At 44.3% G+C, this 19,729-nt stretch overlaps 1 protein-coding gene across 1 annotated transcript in view; it reads right to left on the bottom strand.

Annotated features, from left to right (window-relative positions):
• PDE6D (phosphodiesterase 6D) overlaps positions 1–19,727 on the bottom strand; it is a 121,243-nt gene extending 101,516 nt beyond the window's left edge. The window contains exon 1 of the mRNA XM_086944555.1: positions 18,826–19,727. Within this exon, the coding sequence (XP_086800681.1) occupies positions 18,826–18,875 (50 nt within the window). The 5' untranslated portion in view covers positions 18,876–19,727. The remainder of the gene's footprint in view (positions 1–18,825) is intronic.
• Positions 19,728–19,729: the final 2 nt, after the last annotated feature.

The following is a 19,729-nucleotide window of genomic DNA, read 5'->3' as shown; positions in this document are numbered from 1 at the left end:
GGGAAATTCAAAGGTAAGGAATCTGCAACTAGAAGTCTCTAGCAGATGCCTTTTTTTAAATAGGAGAACTTCACTATTCTCAAGGTTTACAAATTTAAAGAAAAGGAGGCATAAGAAAGGAAGAAGACATTCAAATTTCCAATTTCAAAACTCATGTTACCAAGAGAATTTAAACAGTTTGGCTCAAACTATCTTGTTTAGCAACCAATCAACCCACTCCTCTGCATAACCACAGTCTGCGCGTTGATACTTATCCATCTCGACGGAGGCAAATCAAAATAGACCAAGTTCAACTTTCACGTAAATGACCTCTAAAACAAACAACATTTATTACTGCTGCCCTCTTCAATCACACTAACTAGTGGAATGGTTAAGCCGGCGACCAAGATGTTCATACGGCATTGAAGTTCTGGTGCAACTGGCCCAGATTGTGAAAGGAATGGGCCCAAATATGCATATATTTAAATTCTGGGCATAATCCATCTTCCCCCCAGCTGGTGGTGACCGGATGGAAGCTCTTTAGGACTGATTTTGTGAGGCTATGCCGGCAACATCGGCTGAGTGAAGAGGAAAACCGCCTTTGAAAAATCCAAACAGATGGACGCCGACAGATCCTGCACCCACGAATGAGCTGGGGGGCCACCGGGTGCTCAAACACTGAACAACTGACCTGTGCAGATGCCATATTGGAAGAGCTCAGGACGGGCTTTCGAGCCATCAATAACAGATTTGACACTCTCGCTGGATGCCTTGACTGTATGGGGGTGCGGCTGTACTGGCATAATGCTAGATAGGCCACCGCAGAAGAGAACATCTCAGGCCCTGAAGATGGGCCACAACGCCTGCTCAAGTTGGTGGTCATTCAAAATTAAGACCTTGAAGCACAAGGCCGCCGCAAAAACTATGCATTTAGGGGATAGCAGATTCCACCGACACAGGTCGCATGGACTAGTTTGTTGAACGCTTAACCGATTTGCTGGGCAGGCCAGATTTCACCTCCATCTTTTTTGTGGCACGGCCCATCGCTTCCAGACTACACAATGGCGGTTCAGGAGGCACGTCGACAGTTCAGATGCCAAATCAGCACTCGGGAAGCTGGGTTTCCACTACGGCATGCTCTACCCGGCTCGTCTCAGGGAAGAGGTCTATGGCAAGGCACCCTTCGACACCCCAACGGATGTTCAGAGTTTCTGCAAGCAACGAGCCCAGGATCATGCTTCCCCTTGGCGGTCCACACCTGATCGATCTCCACCGGATCGAAACTCCACCGCAAGCGCAGACCTGTTCCCCTCAGAATGACAGAGGACCCTTGTTTCTTACACTGTCCCTTATCTCCCTGCTGCAGAACACATTGGCATCCAGAACCCACCTTACCACAGCTGGACAACATTCCATTAAGTTCCCTCTCCTACTGGATCCATTTGCAGACTGGATCTAACCGCCGCAGCGTTGCCACTCTCCAGTGGTACATACTACCATTTTCACTTTATATTGTTTTCTTTATGGAGTTTTGGCATGGGGTCCGCTGGGCTAGTTCTTGTCTGGTGTGGGTGGAGGGGCAGTTCTTGGATTATTTGTGCTATTTATTGTTTCTCTTCACTCGAATTGCGCTGCCTGCTGCAAGTACATTTTGCTACTTTGAAATCCTTACACTACTCAACAGTGCTGCCACAATGTCATAAGATACAGGTGGAGGAATTTACGTTCCGGTCTAGAAATATCAAGGGCCGATATAATCCATGCAAGCAGGGTTTGCAGTACCTAACTCCTCATGGCATGCAAGTGTTTTTTATTTTTTTAACATGAGACTCATCTTCCGCTTGGGAAAACCACACCTTTGCGTTCACATGGGACCCACACTGCTACTATTTATGCTACGTATTAGAGCAAACAAATGATGGACGGAATGCCGAAAAGGCAAACATTCTCCCTCAGTCAAAAGATCTGGATTAAATCCATCGTTCTTTTGCCCACTACGCCAGTTTGGACCCAGCCATATGCAAACCAGTCTTTACCCTGTGCCCCATGGGAACAGTCCAGACCACACTGCCAGGCCAGGTCCTCCCTGGACCGGAAATAAGCATCCTGGGACTGGTTCAGAGTAGGTCACCCATCTTCAGCCAGGCTAGCTTGAATCAAGTGGCACAGTGAGCAAGGGGCTCATGTCTGGGCATACCCATCCCACTTAGGGCGAAAAGTGTTACGGCAAACAAATGATGGATGGAATGCTGACAATGTAAACATTCTCCCCAGTCAAAAGATCTGGGTTAAATCCATCAAGTTGGAAGGGTATGCCCAGACATGAGTCCCCTGCTCACCACACCACTGGATTCAAGCTAGCCTGGCTGATGAAGGGCGATGCCCTGAAACCGGTCTCAGGATGCTTGTTTCCGGTCCAAGGAGGACCCGGCTTGGCAGTTCTGGCTGGACTGTTCTTACAAGGAACAGGGTCAAGACTGATTAGCATATGGATGGGTCTAAACTGGGGTGGTGTGGTGAGCAAAAGAATGATAGATTTAACCTAGATCCTTGTGACTGGGGGTGAATGCTTGCATTGTCAGCAATCCGGCCATCAACTGTTTCTTTTGCACTATTTATGGTACAGCACATACTCACGTGGGGTCTGCACTCATCCATTTGATTCTCCCATTCCACCCCACTGCCTCCATATAGGACGACAATGGTAGATATGCATTGGTGACCGGGATCCTGGCATGCCATCTTGTGCTACTCAATAATGTTTATGCTCCAAACGTTGACACTCCTGAGTTTTTCCAAACACTCCTAGTTCACATTGGACCTTGATCACAGGTGGGGACTTTAATTTACTGATTGATCCCCTACTTGATCCCACAGAGGTTTCACCAGCTGGTAAGCCACGATCACCCCAGATTCTTCGTGACGTATGTAACACGTATGTGCTTCGGGACCGCGGCTGAGAAACGACACCGCTCCGGCATGCATACATTACTCAGCCCCACACAATACATGGTCTCGCACTGTCTGCTGGTTTATGTTTACGACTCTGGGCACCTGGCTGGACACCAGATCTCACTTAGCCCGCACACTCTCTGATCACTCTTTGATCCGACGGACAATGCCTATGCCCTTTGGCAGTGGCCTGGTGAGATGGTGGCATTTTCCCACTACGGCGTTCCAGGATGGGCTTTTCCACTCTGAATTATACTTGGCAATGGTAAAACACTTCCAGTTTAATGTGGGCTCAGTAACTACCCAGGCCACATTGTGGGAGGTCTTTAAGGCTTATATTTGGGCATATGCATCTCTAACCACTCCAGGGTCCTGCGCAACAGTATAGCTTGCTTGGATAGGGAGCTGGCTGAACTGGATGCTATAGACGCCCAACAGCACAGCAAACCACAACTGCACCAAGGTGCCGCATTGGGTATCGAATATCGCAGGATAGATATTAAGACATAGAGAGGTGCTTCTTCTGGGGAAATACGCCAGGGCACAGCAGAATGGAGAGGGGGTGTGAGGTGGACGTACACTGACCAGGTTTTGCGACCCCCCAAGGGATCCTCTTATATTCCTGAGCTACACTTGGCTGAGGCCTTGATAGTGACTACTAGTGGAGGTGTGCCGACCACTCTGCTTCACTATTACACACAACGTTATACCTCCTGGAGATCCGGGGACATCGCTGACCAAGCAGTGTACATCGAGGAGATAGCCATAGTATGGCTCTACCTTGCCCAACAACAATTTTTCAGTGAACCTTTTTCAGGCAAGGATATTGCGCAAGCAATAGACAAGTTGGATGAGTAGTCCAAAACTGCCGGGCTCGACGCCCGTACCAGGGTATTCTACAAACAAGTTATGCACCATTTCGCACCACACCTTCTAACCATGTATGGGGAATCCATCGAAACCATTGTCCTCCCCCCTACATTGCGTGAAGCGGCGCTCACCCTGCTCCTCAAGCCTGGTAAGGACCCACACCACTGTGGCTCTTACAGGCTCCTCTCACTTCACAACTTTGACAATAAGATTCTGGTCAAGGTCCTTTCCAATCGCCTTTTCCCTGATTGAATAAATCATATCCCCTCATACAGTTTGGATTTGTACCCCATCGCTACACTGCACTGAACATATGCACTGTATTTCTGTCCTTAATAGGATCTCTCTGACATCCCATCTGCCGTTGCCCTACGAAACATGCAGAAGGCCTCAGATTCCCTGGAATGGTCCTTTCTCTCTGTTATACTACTCAAGTTAGGCATTCCCTGTGGCTTTACTTCTTTGACCAAGCTCTTACACACTGACCCCACAGCCTGCATCAGCGCCAATGGCTCACTGACCTCCCACATTCCTGTTAAGCGATGGACGCAACAGTCTCCACTATCCCCTCTGCTCTTCATAATTGCTATGGACCCCCTAGTACGGCATCTTCAGACAAAGCACATCTACTGTGGACTGCAGTTCAAACCTGGCCCCTTACTTATCTCCATGCACCCTGACAAACGTACTGTTGTTTGTACGACATCCGCGGATAACTTGGCCCGATTCTTCGCGAGGTGGTCCGCTTTGGTGTCTTCTCCAGCCTCCACATCAACTGGTCTAAGTTGGACTTGTTCCCGCTCACAGGTGCCACTAGGCCTTGTCAATGTAAATATTCCTCTGGCCTGGTGCGACGACCCAGTCAAATATCTGGGCATACTCCTTCACCGCGACAGGGATCAGCTGATACAGCTAAACTACAGCCCAGCCATCAATAAACTGGCTATGCAAGTGGGCTGGTGGATTCGACTTCCACTGTTGATGGCTGGACCTTTTGCAATTATAAAAACTCTATTTCTTCCCCACTTCCTCTACCTCTTCTTGAATATACCCATTTCAATCATCAACTCCTGTATCGCTATTTTGCCTGGTCTACTGTTGAAACTTATCTGGGTCCGTAGATGTTCTAGCATCAGCTGGGACACCTTGGTGCTCCCTTACGAATGGAGCAGATTTGCGTACCGCACTTCCAACTGTATTACTTAGCAGCAGAATGTCACTATGGCCACCACTGGTCCCAAGCGGACACATGCCTTCTATATACCAAACCCGAAATTGAACAGGCTGCCCGAGACCTCTGGCTTCATTTCTTCCTGCAAGTTTCCCTCTAGACCCAGCGGACATTCAAACATCGTCCACCAGCATTTGGGTTTGGAGGAAGCTTCTGCGGTACTAGAGGGCACACTATACTCGCCATCGCAGGCGCCCAGGACTCCTTATTACACGGGGAAAACCTGGTCAAACGCATGTTTGCGCAGCACGCCCTACATACTTTTGGGGATCTCTTCCCAGATGGACGTCTTTGCCCACTCCACATATGCCCGCTTTGCTGCGGCCTCACGCATGGATCACCTCGTGATGCTGTGCCTTCATAGTGCATTACGGGCAACCATCCCGACATAGCCCCTAACACCTGACTAATTCACTCCCCTGACTCTAGTGATCAACAATGGTGACAGGAGACGCTTAGTCTCGAGACTACATCATAAAGTGTGGCCATGCAGTCCACACATGATGGGAAACTCGGGGGTACTGGGAGGCAGATTTGGGACACCCACTCACTGATAAGATCTGGTCTGTCTGCTGGTTTCACCTAACCAATGGCACAAACTCCTCCACAATAACTTTCTACACAAAACATACGTTACCCCCCCGCACTTTACACTGACTTCATTCCACAAGTTCTTCCGACTGCCCCAAATGCCGACAAGCAGGAGCTGACTTCATACACGTCATAGACGTTTAGGCCTATCACATCCTACTGGCACACCATATTCTCCCGCTTGGCATAGATGACGGACATGGACACTTATGCAATACAGGAAAATATACAAATGCACTCCTTCCCTTAAACATAGGTTGTCTTTAGAATATGAGACAATATTGCGTGCGAGCAGATGCTGTGAACAGTCCCCAGAATCACAGTTAATTACGTAAGTAACCAACAGGCACGTCGCTTGCGCACCCTTCTGTCGCACTGCAGGAAATTTTTCCTCACAATAGACCCCTGCTTGCTGAGTAATGCAAATGTTGCCAAAGTAAACCAATAGTTGAACTCATCCTTAATTCACAATTGATCCTTGTCATTTTAAACACTGAAGAGACAGCGTGATTCCACCATGATTCCTTTATTAAACATTTTCAAATGCTTCCTGTTAGCCCATCCAGGCTTTTAACAGCGATACGCGAGAAGAATCATTCATAGTAGTGGGCTCATGAACTTTCACCCAATGCATTTCGAGCCCAGCGGCTCTTCATCAGGGGTCGCTGAAACAAATAGAAGAGATAGCTAAACCACCTGCTCAATTCCAGCCCACTATGTACTGTAAAAAAAATCATAATATTACAAACCCCTACTGCTTCAACCCCTCATCAACCCCTAGGGGTTTAGTATTTCTCTTGGTGCATGGGTGTTTCTTACTAAGTTGAGTAGTGGAAGGGAGTGAGGTTTGATGAGGGGCTGTTCATTATTGAGGATTCCGGACTCATGGATTAAACTAAGCACTTTTTAAAGCGTAAGCAATAGACCACTCACTTCATCTACTTATTTAACTGCGGGTTACCTCCCTATTAATGAAGATACCATGCACTACACTTGAAAGTCTTGTCAAACGCTGCAATCTTTTGCAAGGCAATCTCCTGGGCTCTTACCAGGCACTGATCCATCCTTTCCAGGCCATACCTATCTAAAGGATTCACCATATTCCTTCGTTCAGCATTCCGGTATTTCTCCACTGGCCATATGCGCCCAACATTCCTAGCCTCACCCAATAATATAATAGAAAAATGAACACACCCTGTTTAACAGTCAACATTTTTGATTATTTGAATCATCTGGCACTCACAATATGTCTGTATCTCTTACTCTGCATCTTTAAATAGCTTTTCAAAACAATGCCAATAAGTCTGGCTTATTAATGACCGTGCCTCTTAATCACTGACCGGTTAGGTATTTCGTAAGTCTTCATTCAAGCACTTTATCAAATGTCCACTCAGACTCATTCTTGCACTCACCTACTTACACAACCACAAAAAAAAAAAAAAACACGAATGCAAAAGCATACACAGCTAAGGATAGTAGTCGAAAAAAATAAAGAAAACCTGCTAACACCTCTCAATAGCAGGTATAAACTTGTAATATCAAAATCAAATAAAGCAGCAGGTGGCGTCTTGAAATGGTATTTTGCATAGTGTATTTTTGCTTTAAAGTTGTAGAATAGACGCCATGTCTAGAAGCAGCATGTTGGCCATCTTGGAATGACACAACAAAGATACACTATTTACATACCATTACATGATCATTTCTTGGTTTAGATTCAGTAGCCATACGAGATGCGGTGCACTGCAGATAAAATGAGCATCAAGCCACTAGTCTGTCAGTACAATCTGGGGAACTGAAGCATGCTCTAAAAATAAAAAAACAAAGAGGAGAAGGAAAGCAATTGAGGGGCAGCGGTCTATAAAGAGGAGGAAATGTAAGGGTTAGATATCCAGTTCTGACACTGAAGCACGTTTTCAGGCTCATGAGCATGTGATCAGAAATTCCATCACTCACAAGGTAAGAGAGCCAGTGACTAAAGTCAGCTGACGTATTGCCCCATACTGTATGCTGTCACAAATCAAACTCAATGGCAGAAGAGGCCTTGCCCAAAGCATGCGCGTAGGATCTGCTTACTATGGTTACCCCCTCTTTTTCCTGGTTTTTCACTGTTTTTCAACTTTAGTCTGGCTGGGGCCCTGTTATCCAGGACCCCAGCCTAGCGGCTTCCTCTCTAAATTGATTGCATGTACTTTAGGTACACTCCAGATTGGTTACTGGGTTACCCTTGTGAGTCCCTAGTATATGGTAGCTTAGGTACTAAGGGCATAGGTACCCCAGAGGCCCACCAGGGGCTGAAGCATGTATTATGCCACCCTTGGGAAGCCTTCCAAAATGGCACCACAGGTCTGCTACTGCAGCCTGGGTAAGGTGGTGCATGCACCCCTTACCAAGATATAGGTTACCTATATCTACCTTTAATCACTGACACACATAAACCTATAAGTCACTCCTTAAGCAGGCCTTAATAATCCTGAAGGCAGAGTGCTTGGTTTTGTGTGAGAGGGTGCCCATGCATGAGCAGGACCCCTCTGCAGCTTTCGAAATAAATCTATTCTCCGATGCTGTTCTGTGATGCAGCCAGACCATATACTCCTAAGTGCATAACCTTGCGGTAAATGCTAACTTTGGAATGGCTGCATGGAAACATGTTGTGTTTGGTGTCCACCCTTCTAGAGGGAGAGACATTGCACACTGGTCTAACCGGTAATAGTTTAAAAGAGCCCTGGCATCACAAAATGGATGCCAAAGACACGGGTCCGACTTCCTGCTGCTGGACGAAACTCCGGCAGGGGAGGCCTGGACAATAGGTTTCCTGTCACAGAGAGGTGTAACCACCTCCCAGACAGGCTTTAGTGCATTAGGGCTGGGTGGGTGCATTCAGAGAATGCTTTTCAGACAGTGCTGGGGGCACACTTGGTGTCCCTGTGCATAGCCCAGTTTAAACCGGTTGCAGGGGCACTCAGCCCCTGCTCTGGCGCGAAACTGGACAAAGGGAAAGGGGTGTAACTACCCCTCTCCCTAGACCCTCCCATAGGTGGGTCCCCAGAGTATGTCCAACCCCCTAACTTAGTATATGTATGGGACCCCAGTCCTTAGAATGGTGATTGGAGTGATGCACAGCTTGTTCTAGTTCAAAATCAGTTTTTCCTTGGTTAGCCAATGTTTGTTTGTTTTGGTGGTGCTCAATGAGGAGGCGTCGAGGGCCCTACGACGTCTAATTAACTGTTTGATACGTGAGACCAGAGGAACTCTGGTACCATCCCTAATTGGCACACACTGATGTTGCGTTTCCTTAGTTTAAGAAAACCACTTCCATTCAATATTCGTTATGATTCATCATTTATTTCATGGTTTTAGTAATGATTTATATCAATGCATTTCAAATTTCTTCATGATTGTAGTCAACATGCTAAATCAGGCAATGTCATAACGTGTCCAATGCATTTCGGGCATTAAAAAATGAACGGTGGTGTGGGGAAAAAGTCAATCTCTGAACCCTGCACTTTTTAAACACATCTAGCATGTTTACAATCCCAAGCACAATTTTCCCCACACCACCGTTCATTTTTTAATCTGTACGAAACGCATGGATTGTTATGTAACCTTATAAGCACATGTCCCCTATGTGGTTTTTTGAACAGATAATGATGAAGAGTATATGATCCGCTCATACTAATGTTCACCTATGTTATTGTTTCTAGTGTCTATTCCCTGATGAAGGGCATGCCTCTAAATGCCCGAAATGCATTGGACACGTTATGACATTGCCTGATTTAGCATGTTGACTACAATCATGAAGAAATTTGAAATGCATTGATATAAATCATTACTAAAACCATAAAATAAATGATGAATCATAACGAATATTGAATGGAAGTGGTTTTCTTAAACTAAGGAAACGCAACATCAGTGTGTGCCAATTAGGGATGGTACCAGAGTTACCCCAGTCCTTAGGACATTAGATTATACCTTGGCGAAACTCTGAAGCTGAATCCTGGAACTTTGACACTCTATATCGACTAGAGGACTGAAGAATCTCCCTTGGGGGTAAGGAGTGACTCCCCTGTTCAAACAGGCACAAAAGAAGAATCTTGCCGGTCTGCTTTTCCAAAACTCAAAGTATTTATGACTCAGGACACGGACTTCCAGACTTCTCCGAGGCAGACACGAGATCCCAGCAAAGCTGAGACCCGCAGCCCTCGCGAGTGACGTGGAACCGGAACTCCTGGACACCCTGCACATTTGCAAGTGCATCAACTTCCCGAGCTTTCCAGAGGTTGTGCATTGGGCTACTTGTAGTCCAAGCCCCGAGCACCATTTGCACCGAAGATTGTGGCCCTACACTCCACGAGTGGTCCGTGGGCCCGTTTCTAGCATTTCTGCTCGAGGCTCCTTCGCGATCCCTGGTCCGTTGACTGGTGGGTCCCCACGAAGGCAACTCTTCTGTTTCTTGGGCTTTCCTGGTTGCTCCAGACGCGCCCTGACTCCCCTCCAAAGGGTGAGTGCCTCAGACCTTGCTGGTCTGCACCAAAGCCAATCTTTGCTTTCTGCGTGGGTTGCCGTTGCCAAGGCTTGTTGGGTCCAATCCAGAAACCGATACCGCAGCACTCGACATCCTTCGTGGGACAGCTCGAATCCAGCACCTGGTCGTAGTCGACGCCTCCTGGTCCTCGTGGCTGAGGGTCAAGCTTCACCTTCATCTGAAAGCACCTGACATCGGTGGGCATCGGCTCATAGCCTTCCTGGTCACTGGCTAGTGACCCAGACTCTCATTGAAGCCTTGTTATGCCCTTTTAGGAGCGATTTTTATAAAGATTGACAGCTGTACTTTTGTCCATATTTGTAATGTTATCACGGCATAGCTGATGGTTGCCTTGCGGGAAAGCCTATCCTCAGAATAGATTTGGGTAGGTTATGGTGACAAGCCACTCATAAGATATGGACATCATTGGTCCCTTGGGAAAAGTTATTTCACAAGCCATAGATCTGATCTGTTTATTATGAAAAGTTATCAGAAAGACAGTAGATTTATTAACTATGGAACTAATGTTAAAGCCATTAGGCCTTTAAGGTTGAATTGTTACTGCATCATGTCACAACAGTCGGCATATATTTGTTACATGAAACCAGACATCTTGGCTTTTTAGACAAGGTTTTTGGTGTGGATATATCTATCTAAAAATTCTATATAGATTTACTTGGTGGCAGTTGTCACTCTGTAGTTATAGTGAAGACTGAATAGGAATGTGATTTTTTTTTCTTTCAATTTTTCCTCTTCTAATAGCTTTGGCACAATTAGATGAAATTTACCCAAAACAGTTTAGTTTGTCCCTGCCCCTTTTCGACTAATTCCTGACAAAATGAAGAGAAGGTGGCAGCCACCATATTTTGACTTGGGGACTTGGTTTGCATGCTGTCAAAAACAAAAAAGAAAAAGAAGTATGGGTGCTGAGTAGTGGTGCTGACCACCTCGCGAGGGCAATTATATATATTTTTTCACGTTGCAGCAGTACCGTGAAAAAATAGGACCTTCCATTAAAATGTGTATATGTATACCCGCATTCAGCTAAAGCCAACCTAGCGTGATTTAATCAGAATGGTAGGTGGTGTTTAATAAAATGGTGTTCCTGAGCTTCTAAGCATGACAAAGTTGTTTATCGAAGACATTTAAAATTTTACAAATTTTCTTCCTGACCTCTTTGACTTGTCAAAAGAATTGTGCTCCATTTTGTATCAATATCTATCGGTTTTAAACTAGTAGTAGTGGCTAGATGATAGCCGCAAATATGACACATAATCTGCCTTGAATTGCATTTCCCATATACTTTGCCTTTACTTCCACAACATCTGTGTCACATAATTAGGTCCTGGTACTCCACTGCTACAAAAAGGAGTGGTCCTAGTTATATTTCGGCGATAGCAGTATAATACAATCTCCCGGCTAATTTATTTCGCTTTCTGTCACTTTAACAAATGCTGATTAGGAATTTACACAGGGACACGGTTGCTTCATAACATTTTTTAGAACACAATTTTAAAGCGTACAGTGGACAAGGTTAGGCAGGTGTGAGGGTTAGCAGAATACAGAAACTCTTGATCAGAGTTGAACCCGTACTGAACTACGAGGAACACACTAAGATGATGTCCATCTGCTACTGGTCACGAAACCACAGCTTGTGCTAAATGCAGCTGTTTGCTAGTCAGCTTTAGTATCTTCAAGCTTATTCTCTTTGATTTGTAGTGGATTCCTGCAGACTCCCAAAAACAATCAATATGAGGAACACATTTGGACCCCAGATTCTTCAACTAAAGAATCTCTCAGATAGCCAGATTTTACTCCCTTAAAGCATCAGGACCAGCCTACTTGCGACGTATGTATATTTGATCCCATCATTAGCCATTTCACTTTGCCAAGTGTTGGCAGGATGATCTTGAAAGCTAAACTCGGTATTTCAGTCTTCTGAGCATGCCAATTTATTTTTGTTTTACATTTACAATTTTAGAACTATAAAGGAGGCGAGCTGTTAGGAGCCGCCCGGCTTTAAGTATTGTATGTAGAATGTTTCGACAGATACATCTCAATGCGGTCATGTGAATGAAATTAAGCATTGTAATATATGGGAGGGGACAAGGGCAAATAACCTTGAAGGAAAATAAAATCTGTATTTGGTAAAGAACAAAAGAGGAAAGAAAAATAGGATGTGCAAATTAAATACTCTAGTCAGTTACAAGGTAGAGCGCAAGTACAGTATGTTGCATTAGATCCAACGCATTTGTCGAAACAGTTACCAACAAGAGCACTCAAACTGAGGAAACTGTACTACAGTGTTTACAATAAAAAGTAATACAACAGAGTATAGGGCGAAAATAAATGCACCAGCGAAGTTCATGAAAAAAAGATTACGCTGCAGATGGTGGGTAGAAGTTAGCATTAAGCTATCTATGTACCTGCATTCACAAGCCAGACTCAATACATGTATGAATTTGCCATTTCTACACCTTTCAGCAATCCCAGAAAGCCAATACCTTCTTTACCTGGCAGACGATGTGAGCCAATGTAACTTCCAGAATAAAAACAACACGTTTTGGGAAGCAGAGAATGAATGAAGCAACTGCAGCATGACTTTCTAGGCCCAGGACAGTGTGTGTAAAACTTGGTGGGTCGGATTTCTTTCGACCCGTACTATAGGTTAAATCTGGGAACAACAAAGGTTTCCCACAAAAGCATTTTTCTAGTGGTTGATACTCACATGGCAAATTGTAGTTTCTGCGTTATTGCGGCTCGTCTCCATGGTTTCACTTTGTAGTAAATATTGGCCTTCCTGTTGTTCACATGTCCATGGATTCTTCAAGGACACTTCTTGTTTGGCCTTGCTCGCAGCCATCCATCGCCCAGACTACTATAAATATTTCATATTTCCCATCACTATGCTAAGAAATCGTTCCAATTATCTTGGAAACTGCATGAGCGAACAACAACAACAACAACAAAAAGGTTCCGGCTGGGAGCAGAACTGAAAATGGTAATAAGTTTCTTTTAATTTACAGAAACCTCAACATATGAACATCCTGGCAATACCATTATACTCCACGCTTCTACCTTTCACCTGCCACATATAATGGTAAAAAAAAAAAAATCAAACTTCAATCTTTACATGTTCACAATTCATTACTCGTCACCCAAACTTATGCCAATGAGTTTTGGATTTAGTAATAGTGGACAACTGATGGTCCAGAAGTTCTGGTTTTCCTTTTGCAGATCAGCCAGTTACTGCTCTGTAGTTTATTCTAATCTACTTTGCTAAAAAGCTGGGCAGGGTACCCCACCGCAGTAGCCATCTCGGTGATGCTGAAGAAATCTGTTCAGCCATATGTACTTCCACCAGGGTTTCTCAATCTTTGCACTGACATGACTCAAGTACTGAAAAGCATTCCAAGTGTGGTGAGACGATTGCTAAATTTTCAAATGTATCAAGTTGGTCAAGATTTAATACTGCTCTATTTGGCATTGACCCACAACTGTATGAAAAACGTCTGCGGACGCCGATGGTTTTCTAGTCCACTGGCTTTCGAAATTGAAATGTAAACTAGTAACAATGTGGAATCTATCTTTTGCTAAGTAATCAAGGGTTTTGTATTTCCTCTATAACTAACAATTTCTGCCCCAAATCCTGAACGCAAAAACTCTAGCATGTTAGAAAGTAAGGAGACGTGGGCACTACTCTTCTCTTTTACAGATATTTGTCTTTTTACTGGCCTAACTGTAAATGTATCCAAGATATCTACAACAAACAAGCATTGGCAAAGCCAATAGGTCACGCCTCTGCGAGAGCATTTGGTTTACTTTAGCTGTGTTGTACAGTCCTGTGGTTGTAAAGTATGTTAAAGATATTACTCTAAATTGTTCTCAAACAGCCATTATCCTTATTTATTAATGTGAGAGGAGTGGCATGAGCTTTGACTTAAAATGGGAAATGTGAAAAGGAAGAGATGGGAAGTAGCATAATGGTATAGTGAACGCTGCACTTTTTTATGGGAGATTGGCTGTGCTTAATATATAGAATTGGAAGGGTAGTGGTAGGTAATAAGTAAGGTGGATAATCGGCAGTGTGAGAGTAAATATGCTTTGTGTTTAGTGGAACGGACTGCTTAATGTAACTTTATGAAATAATGTATTCTAAACTGATGGAAATGGTGCAAATTAATTAACGTATACATGTAAAAAGATTAATGAAATTTCCACCGTAACATTGCAAGTGAAGAGAGGTGGGAAGCACATTTTCTAACTTCAAAGGAAACGGAATGCAACAGAGTGTGTGTATAACAGGTAAGTAGTTCCCCAAATGTGATGGCATGTGCTTGAGCTAAGAATGAATGTTATTTGTTTCGAAAAACACCTCAAAAGGAGTACCCTTGAACCTTGTTTTTGGCACAGTAAAGTTTAGAATAAAACTTCCGTTGTGGGTGAGGGGCAGTCGCACATATTGTTTAAACCTGTCTAGCATGAATAAAAGGCAGCTTTGTCCAAGGTGGAATTAAGGTAAATTTAAAGTTGGATGTAAATGTTGCCCTGGTCGCTTTTTGGACACCCTTAAGCTTAAATAAGAGAAGGGTAACATTTTCCAGTATACCTTTGCCATATCTTGTGTTTTTGCAGCCACAACTATCGTTTAAAGCTGTCCAACAAAATAATTTAAAGGCAGCATTGTCAGAGGTGGAATAAAGGTAAATAAACAAGCACTCACATGCAAGGTCCCTTTTGATAAGAAAATTTGCTTCTCACACTGCTTTCACTTGCAGTGTTACGGGGGACTGGATTATTCTGTTTTTTTGCATGTTCACATTAGCTAATTTGCACCACAATCACAAGAAGTTGTGGCGCTGCTGGCACCTGACTGGGGTTACCCAGCTTCAAAGGCCACAGCTCTGCGCATTACAAAACACACAGCAATACTGGTCTCGTTATCTGCAAATCAGTGGCCTTTGAAGCTGGGGAACCCATAAAAGTCCTATAAAAAAAGATGAATGACAAATTTCCCCATAACATTGCAAGTGAAGAGCGTTGGAAGCACATTTTCTCATCTCAAACGAAATATAATGTGACAGTGTGTGTATAACAAGCAAGCAACACCCTTAATGCGATAATACGTGTGCTTGAGCTAAGAATAAACAAACACTCATGTGTAAGGTCCCCTCACAGTCGCGCCATAAACACAAACTCAGGCAAATTCAAATAAAATGTAAAAAGACAACACAGTAAGGATGTGGCCTAGGTGCAGTTGCAAACAGTACTGAAAGCTACATAAACAAGCCTGGAGGGACAGCAAAGGGAGGGTAGGAAGAGGGGGGACCAAGAAAGACAACGGAATGGAGCAGAGGACAGACCCAGCTATGAAAGATGCACTCAGTAGAGTGTCTCAACAAAAAGAAAACAAATAAGTCCCAAAAGTGCGAGCAGTGTAAGCACACAAGTACTTGGGCCATGCTCTAGGAGATTGTCACATGTAAGAACAGAGAAGTGCTGACCGCAAAACTGATCAGCAGGAAGCAAGCAATTAAGAATGGCTTTGAAGCCCCCCAATGGCAAGTAATGGGTGGGCTCCAAGCTCACTAACAGTAGACAAAAAGACTCGAAGAGACTATTCATGTGCAGTCTATGCAAGACTTACAAAGGACAAATCAGTGCCACGTGTATACTTGAATACATACCAATCACTTTCCTTCCACTTAAAAAATGAGCCATCTTTCTTGCACCAAAAGCCTGATTGGGGAAGGGGGGTGTGTGCAAGATAGCTGTAAGGCAAGAGTTTCACAGAACTGTGATTTAAGTCAAAGTGATTAATTATTCTATTTTCTTAGCAGTAGATTAAGGTATTTTAGCATGAAGACAGCAGCAAGGAGAAAGTCTGCATTTCAGGGCAGGTATATAATGGACTGCAAGTCAGCACGACTACAGACACTTTTATACTGGCTAGCATTTCAAAGGGACTGCATCTAGCATTTCCTTATAACTGGCACTAGTCTAATTTTAAATGTATTTGTTTCAGTTAATAATGCATACAAATAGAAAATGGCGTCACTATATAAAATTAGCCACTTCAATATACAAGTATTAAAAACAAGTATCATAATTTAGTTCAATACTAAAAGAGACCCTAATTTGAGTCTTATATACAAGCCGCTCTTTATTTCAGGTGTCAGTTGGTCCATAGAACACTCAATGGCACTAGAGGATTTTACTTTTTCAGATTCGATATAGTCAGTTTCCCTTTGCAGTTTGAGTTAAACTGATTCTGGTGAACAATACAGATTTTAAATTAATGTAGTACTAAAATTTTGTCATCAGTCCTGGATTATTCCAGTAGTAGGGAATGCCATCTTTTGTAATACGTTTTTGACATGATCCAGCCACTCAATTATTTGAATTCCTTTTTTTCAAAAATACCTGAAAGAGTATTTATATAAATTTGGTTTACAGGGTTTGTTCAAATTCTGGTCCAATAAAATGCAGTATTACGTCAGGTTGCTGACTCAATGCTAGTAATAGCAAGTTCTAGCCTTAAGCTTCTAATGGGTGCCTAGACCCATAATCACAATTCTACATTTTTTAGTAGCTTTGGTGCCCGCTCGTCTGTAGCCCTTCAGTATGGCTCCTTACAGGGCAGCAGCTACGGATGTCATATTATAAATTTTGAGTATAGAATTTATTGGTTTGTCTCCGAATTTGTTATTACCATGCAGAATGGCTCAGTATTTTAACACATTTCTGTACCCTTCTTCTGCAGGCTGCTGAAGCCATAACATAATAGCGTATGGCTGAAACGATTGTCTAGATAATCAAAGACAAACGTGTGCTAAATATTTTTCCTCTTTAGTGGAGCTTTCAGATTTAGGGCCAGCAATTCTTATTTCTTCATATTGCATAAAAATTAGGCAGACTGTTTACCAAGGCTCTTTTTTCAACAAAGCTTGAGCGTGAATACATTGTCACTTTCCATCCACCTGCTGAAAATGGCTCAACCAGCCCCAAAACATCACAAAGGAATTGTTGCTTTACAAACCATGGCTTTGGACACGAAATTCAAACCATGTGCCCATCTACGGTTTCCCACATACTAACCGCAAAGCAACACACTTCAGAGAAGATCATATCCATGCTTTTCATACATCAGCATCACTAAGAGATTTTGTGGGAACTACACTTCTTTAAAATACTACTTATTGCTTTGTTGATGCTTGTGTGCACTATCTTAAAGATCTAAATCTGCATAGGAACATATGAACTTGGTAGAAAAATAATGTTTATGTGACTAGTGTTTGGGCTTTAAGGATACTTTGACATAAATTCATTCATCAATGAGATGCAAATTATCATCGTCCAGTTTAAAACACTGACTCCTGCATTGAAATAGCTAATAACATTTTAATCCTGCAAAGTCACAAACTAACTAATGCATATCCCAATACTGTTGTCCATCAAACCCAATCCAAGAGTAATCCTCGTCAAACACCAACCACCTGCTCCCATATCCAAGAATGGATCACATGAAGCTATCATAATCTCTTCTGTCTGGCTCCACAACGTCCTTCACCAATAAGAAAACTTTTCAACGTGTTACGAGCGCAGCATCTAATACCATTCGACTCACTTTCCACTTTTTCTACAACCCGATTACCTTCAACCACCAGTCAACACACAGACTACTCACCTTTCACCTCTAACTATATCGGATTTAGCTCAATACCCTTCCTAAACCCATTACAACCTTTACAAAAATGTAATCCTTTTCGGACTCCATCAGTAACTTTCAAACAGTAAGCCACAGACATTTAGCTTCAATCTCAGCCCCTTTTCATTCGGCCTAGGATCTATTTCCTGTCAGCGTAAACCTCTATCTACTCTTGCACCCGTCACCTTTCAACTCTAACTGCTAGCCTTTTATTGGTTCCCCAGCATGACACTCTTTAGTCCACCAAATGATATTTTGGTTTTTATTCTCCTCAGCCCTCTCAACTTCCACTACCAGCCAAATCATGGTAGCCGGTGGCTACTACTCCCCAAAATGCCATCTTTGCAAGAGGTAAATCCCTGCACGTATTCCACACATGACCCAAACCAATTTGACGTTTCATCAACCTAAAGGTTCTACGTATCAAACTCATAGCAGCAACCCCTCACCACACCACCCCAAGGAATGTAGTACAAATACAACCAACCCCCCAGCACACCACTGGCTCACTACTCACAACATACCAGCACACCATAACAGACTCTGCTGCCATAATCCAACAAGGAGTCCCTTGGAGTCACAAACACCACGTTCCAAGCACTGCCACTCAGTGCTTTAGTCCCATTCACCACTTGCTGTATAAGACTGACAAAGACCAAGGAATGTTGGGCTTTACTTATTAAAGTATTGTCAGCTGATAATTTGGTCTTATTGTACTGCTGGCTCAAGAATAGAACTTAGTGTAAACTATGGATTAGAGAGCACTCTGTAAATCAACCAATTATATACTAAGGCTAGGACTGTTGAGATGGTGGCCCGGTGGCATGGAGTCACTCAATACCATTATTAAGATTGTAATATTTAAGAACGCTCTGCCATTCCTCGCCCCTGCCCATCCCCTCCGCCACGCAGTGCCCATCGCTCTCCATCATTCCTGGCCACTTTCACCTCCTGATTTGTGGAAAGGGATACAGTTTGAAGCCCTTCAGGATCTCCATGGCTCTCTCCTCCTTCGCAGACATTTCACCAGGGTCCCTTTCTTGTTCTTGGCTTCCAGAGGCAGGGTAGCAGCTGGCAGTAGGGTGGAAGACAGTGGAGTCCAGGGCTCACAGCCAGCTGGGACAGGTGCAGGCCTAGCAAGAAAGGCTGTTGTAACCCGGATTGTCAGTAAGAAGTAGGGAGCCTGAGAGCCACAGGCCAGCAGGAAAGAGCCGTGTGTTGCAAGCGAGGTGCAGAGGGGTGACCTCAAAGCTAGAGGTCAGCAGAGGGTCAAGGGCGACTTCCAGCACGTGGGGCGGTCAGGAGCGTGCAGTGGGAGGTGGTCAGGGTACTTCAGGGATGAATGGGCTCTACAATGTAAATATAGGGAGGGGCATGGGATGGGCTGAAAAAAGTGGTCTGTCTAGGGGGTACTGATCAATGAAGCTGCTGGTCGGTTAGGGGGCTGCAGGTGACTGGGCGGGGGGGCCTCAATTTAAAGGGTCTGCTGCCTGCAACGTGGAGAAGATTAGAGGGGGGCAATGTGTCAGGCGGTGCTGGAGAGGAGAGCTGTGTCTGCAGGAGAAGGCTTGTTTACGGCAGAGAACGAGAGGCGAGTTAGGAGGTGGATGGAGGTGACAGCTGGCAACCTCTCAATAGGGTCAGTGGGAAAGACAGCAGCAGAGGCGGTGTGAAGGAGATGGGGTGCTGCCTCTCAGCACTGGGGGCGTCAGGTCCCAATGTCAAGGGTGGCAGGCCTGGTTCTACAGACCACGGGGGGCGAAGTCTCCCTCCCGCGACAGACGGACGCACCCCACCTCCAGCTGTACACAAGTCAACGGCCGGGCTGACACTCCACACCGCGCAACCGACCCTGTGTAGAAGCAGGCCTGGGACA

The sequence above is a fragment of the Lissotriton vulgaris genome, chromosome 11 (assembly GCF_964263255.1).
Source record: "Lissotriton vulgaris chromosome 11, aLisVul1.2, whole genome shotgun sequence".
In the NCBI taxonomy this organism is placed as follows: Eukaryota; Metazoa; Chordata; class Amphibia; order Caudata; family Salamandridae; genus Lissotriton; species Lissotriton vulgaris.
The sequence above is the reverse complement of the archived record's forward strand: the minus strand, read 5'-3'. Positions and strand labels throughout refer to the sequence as shown.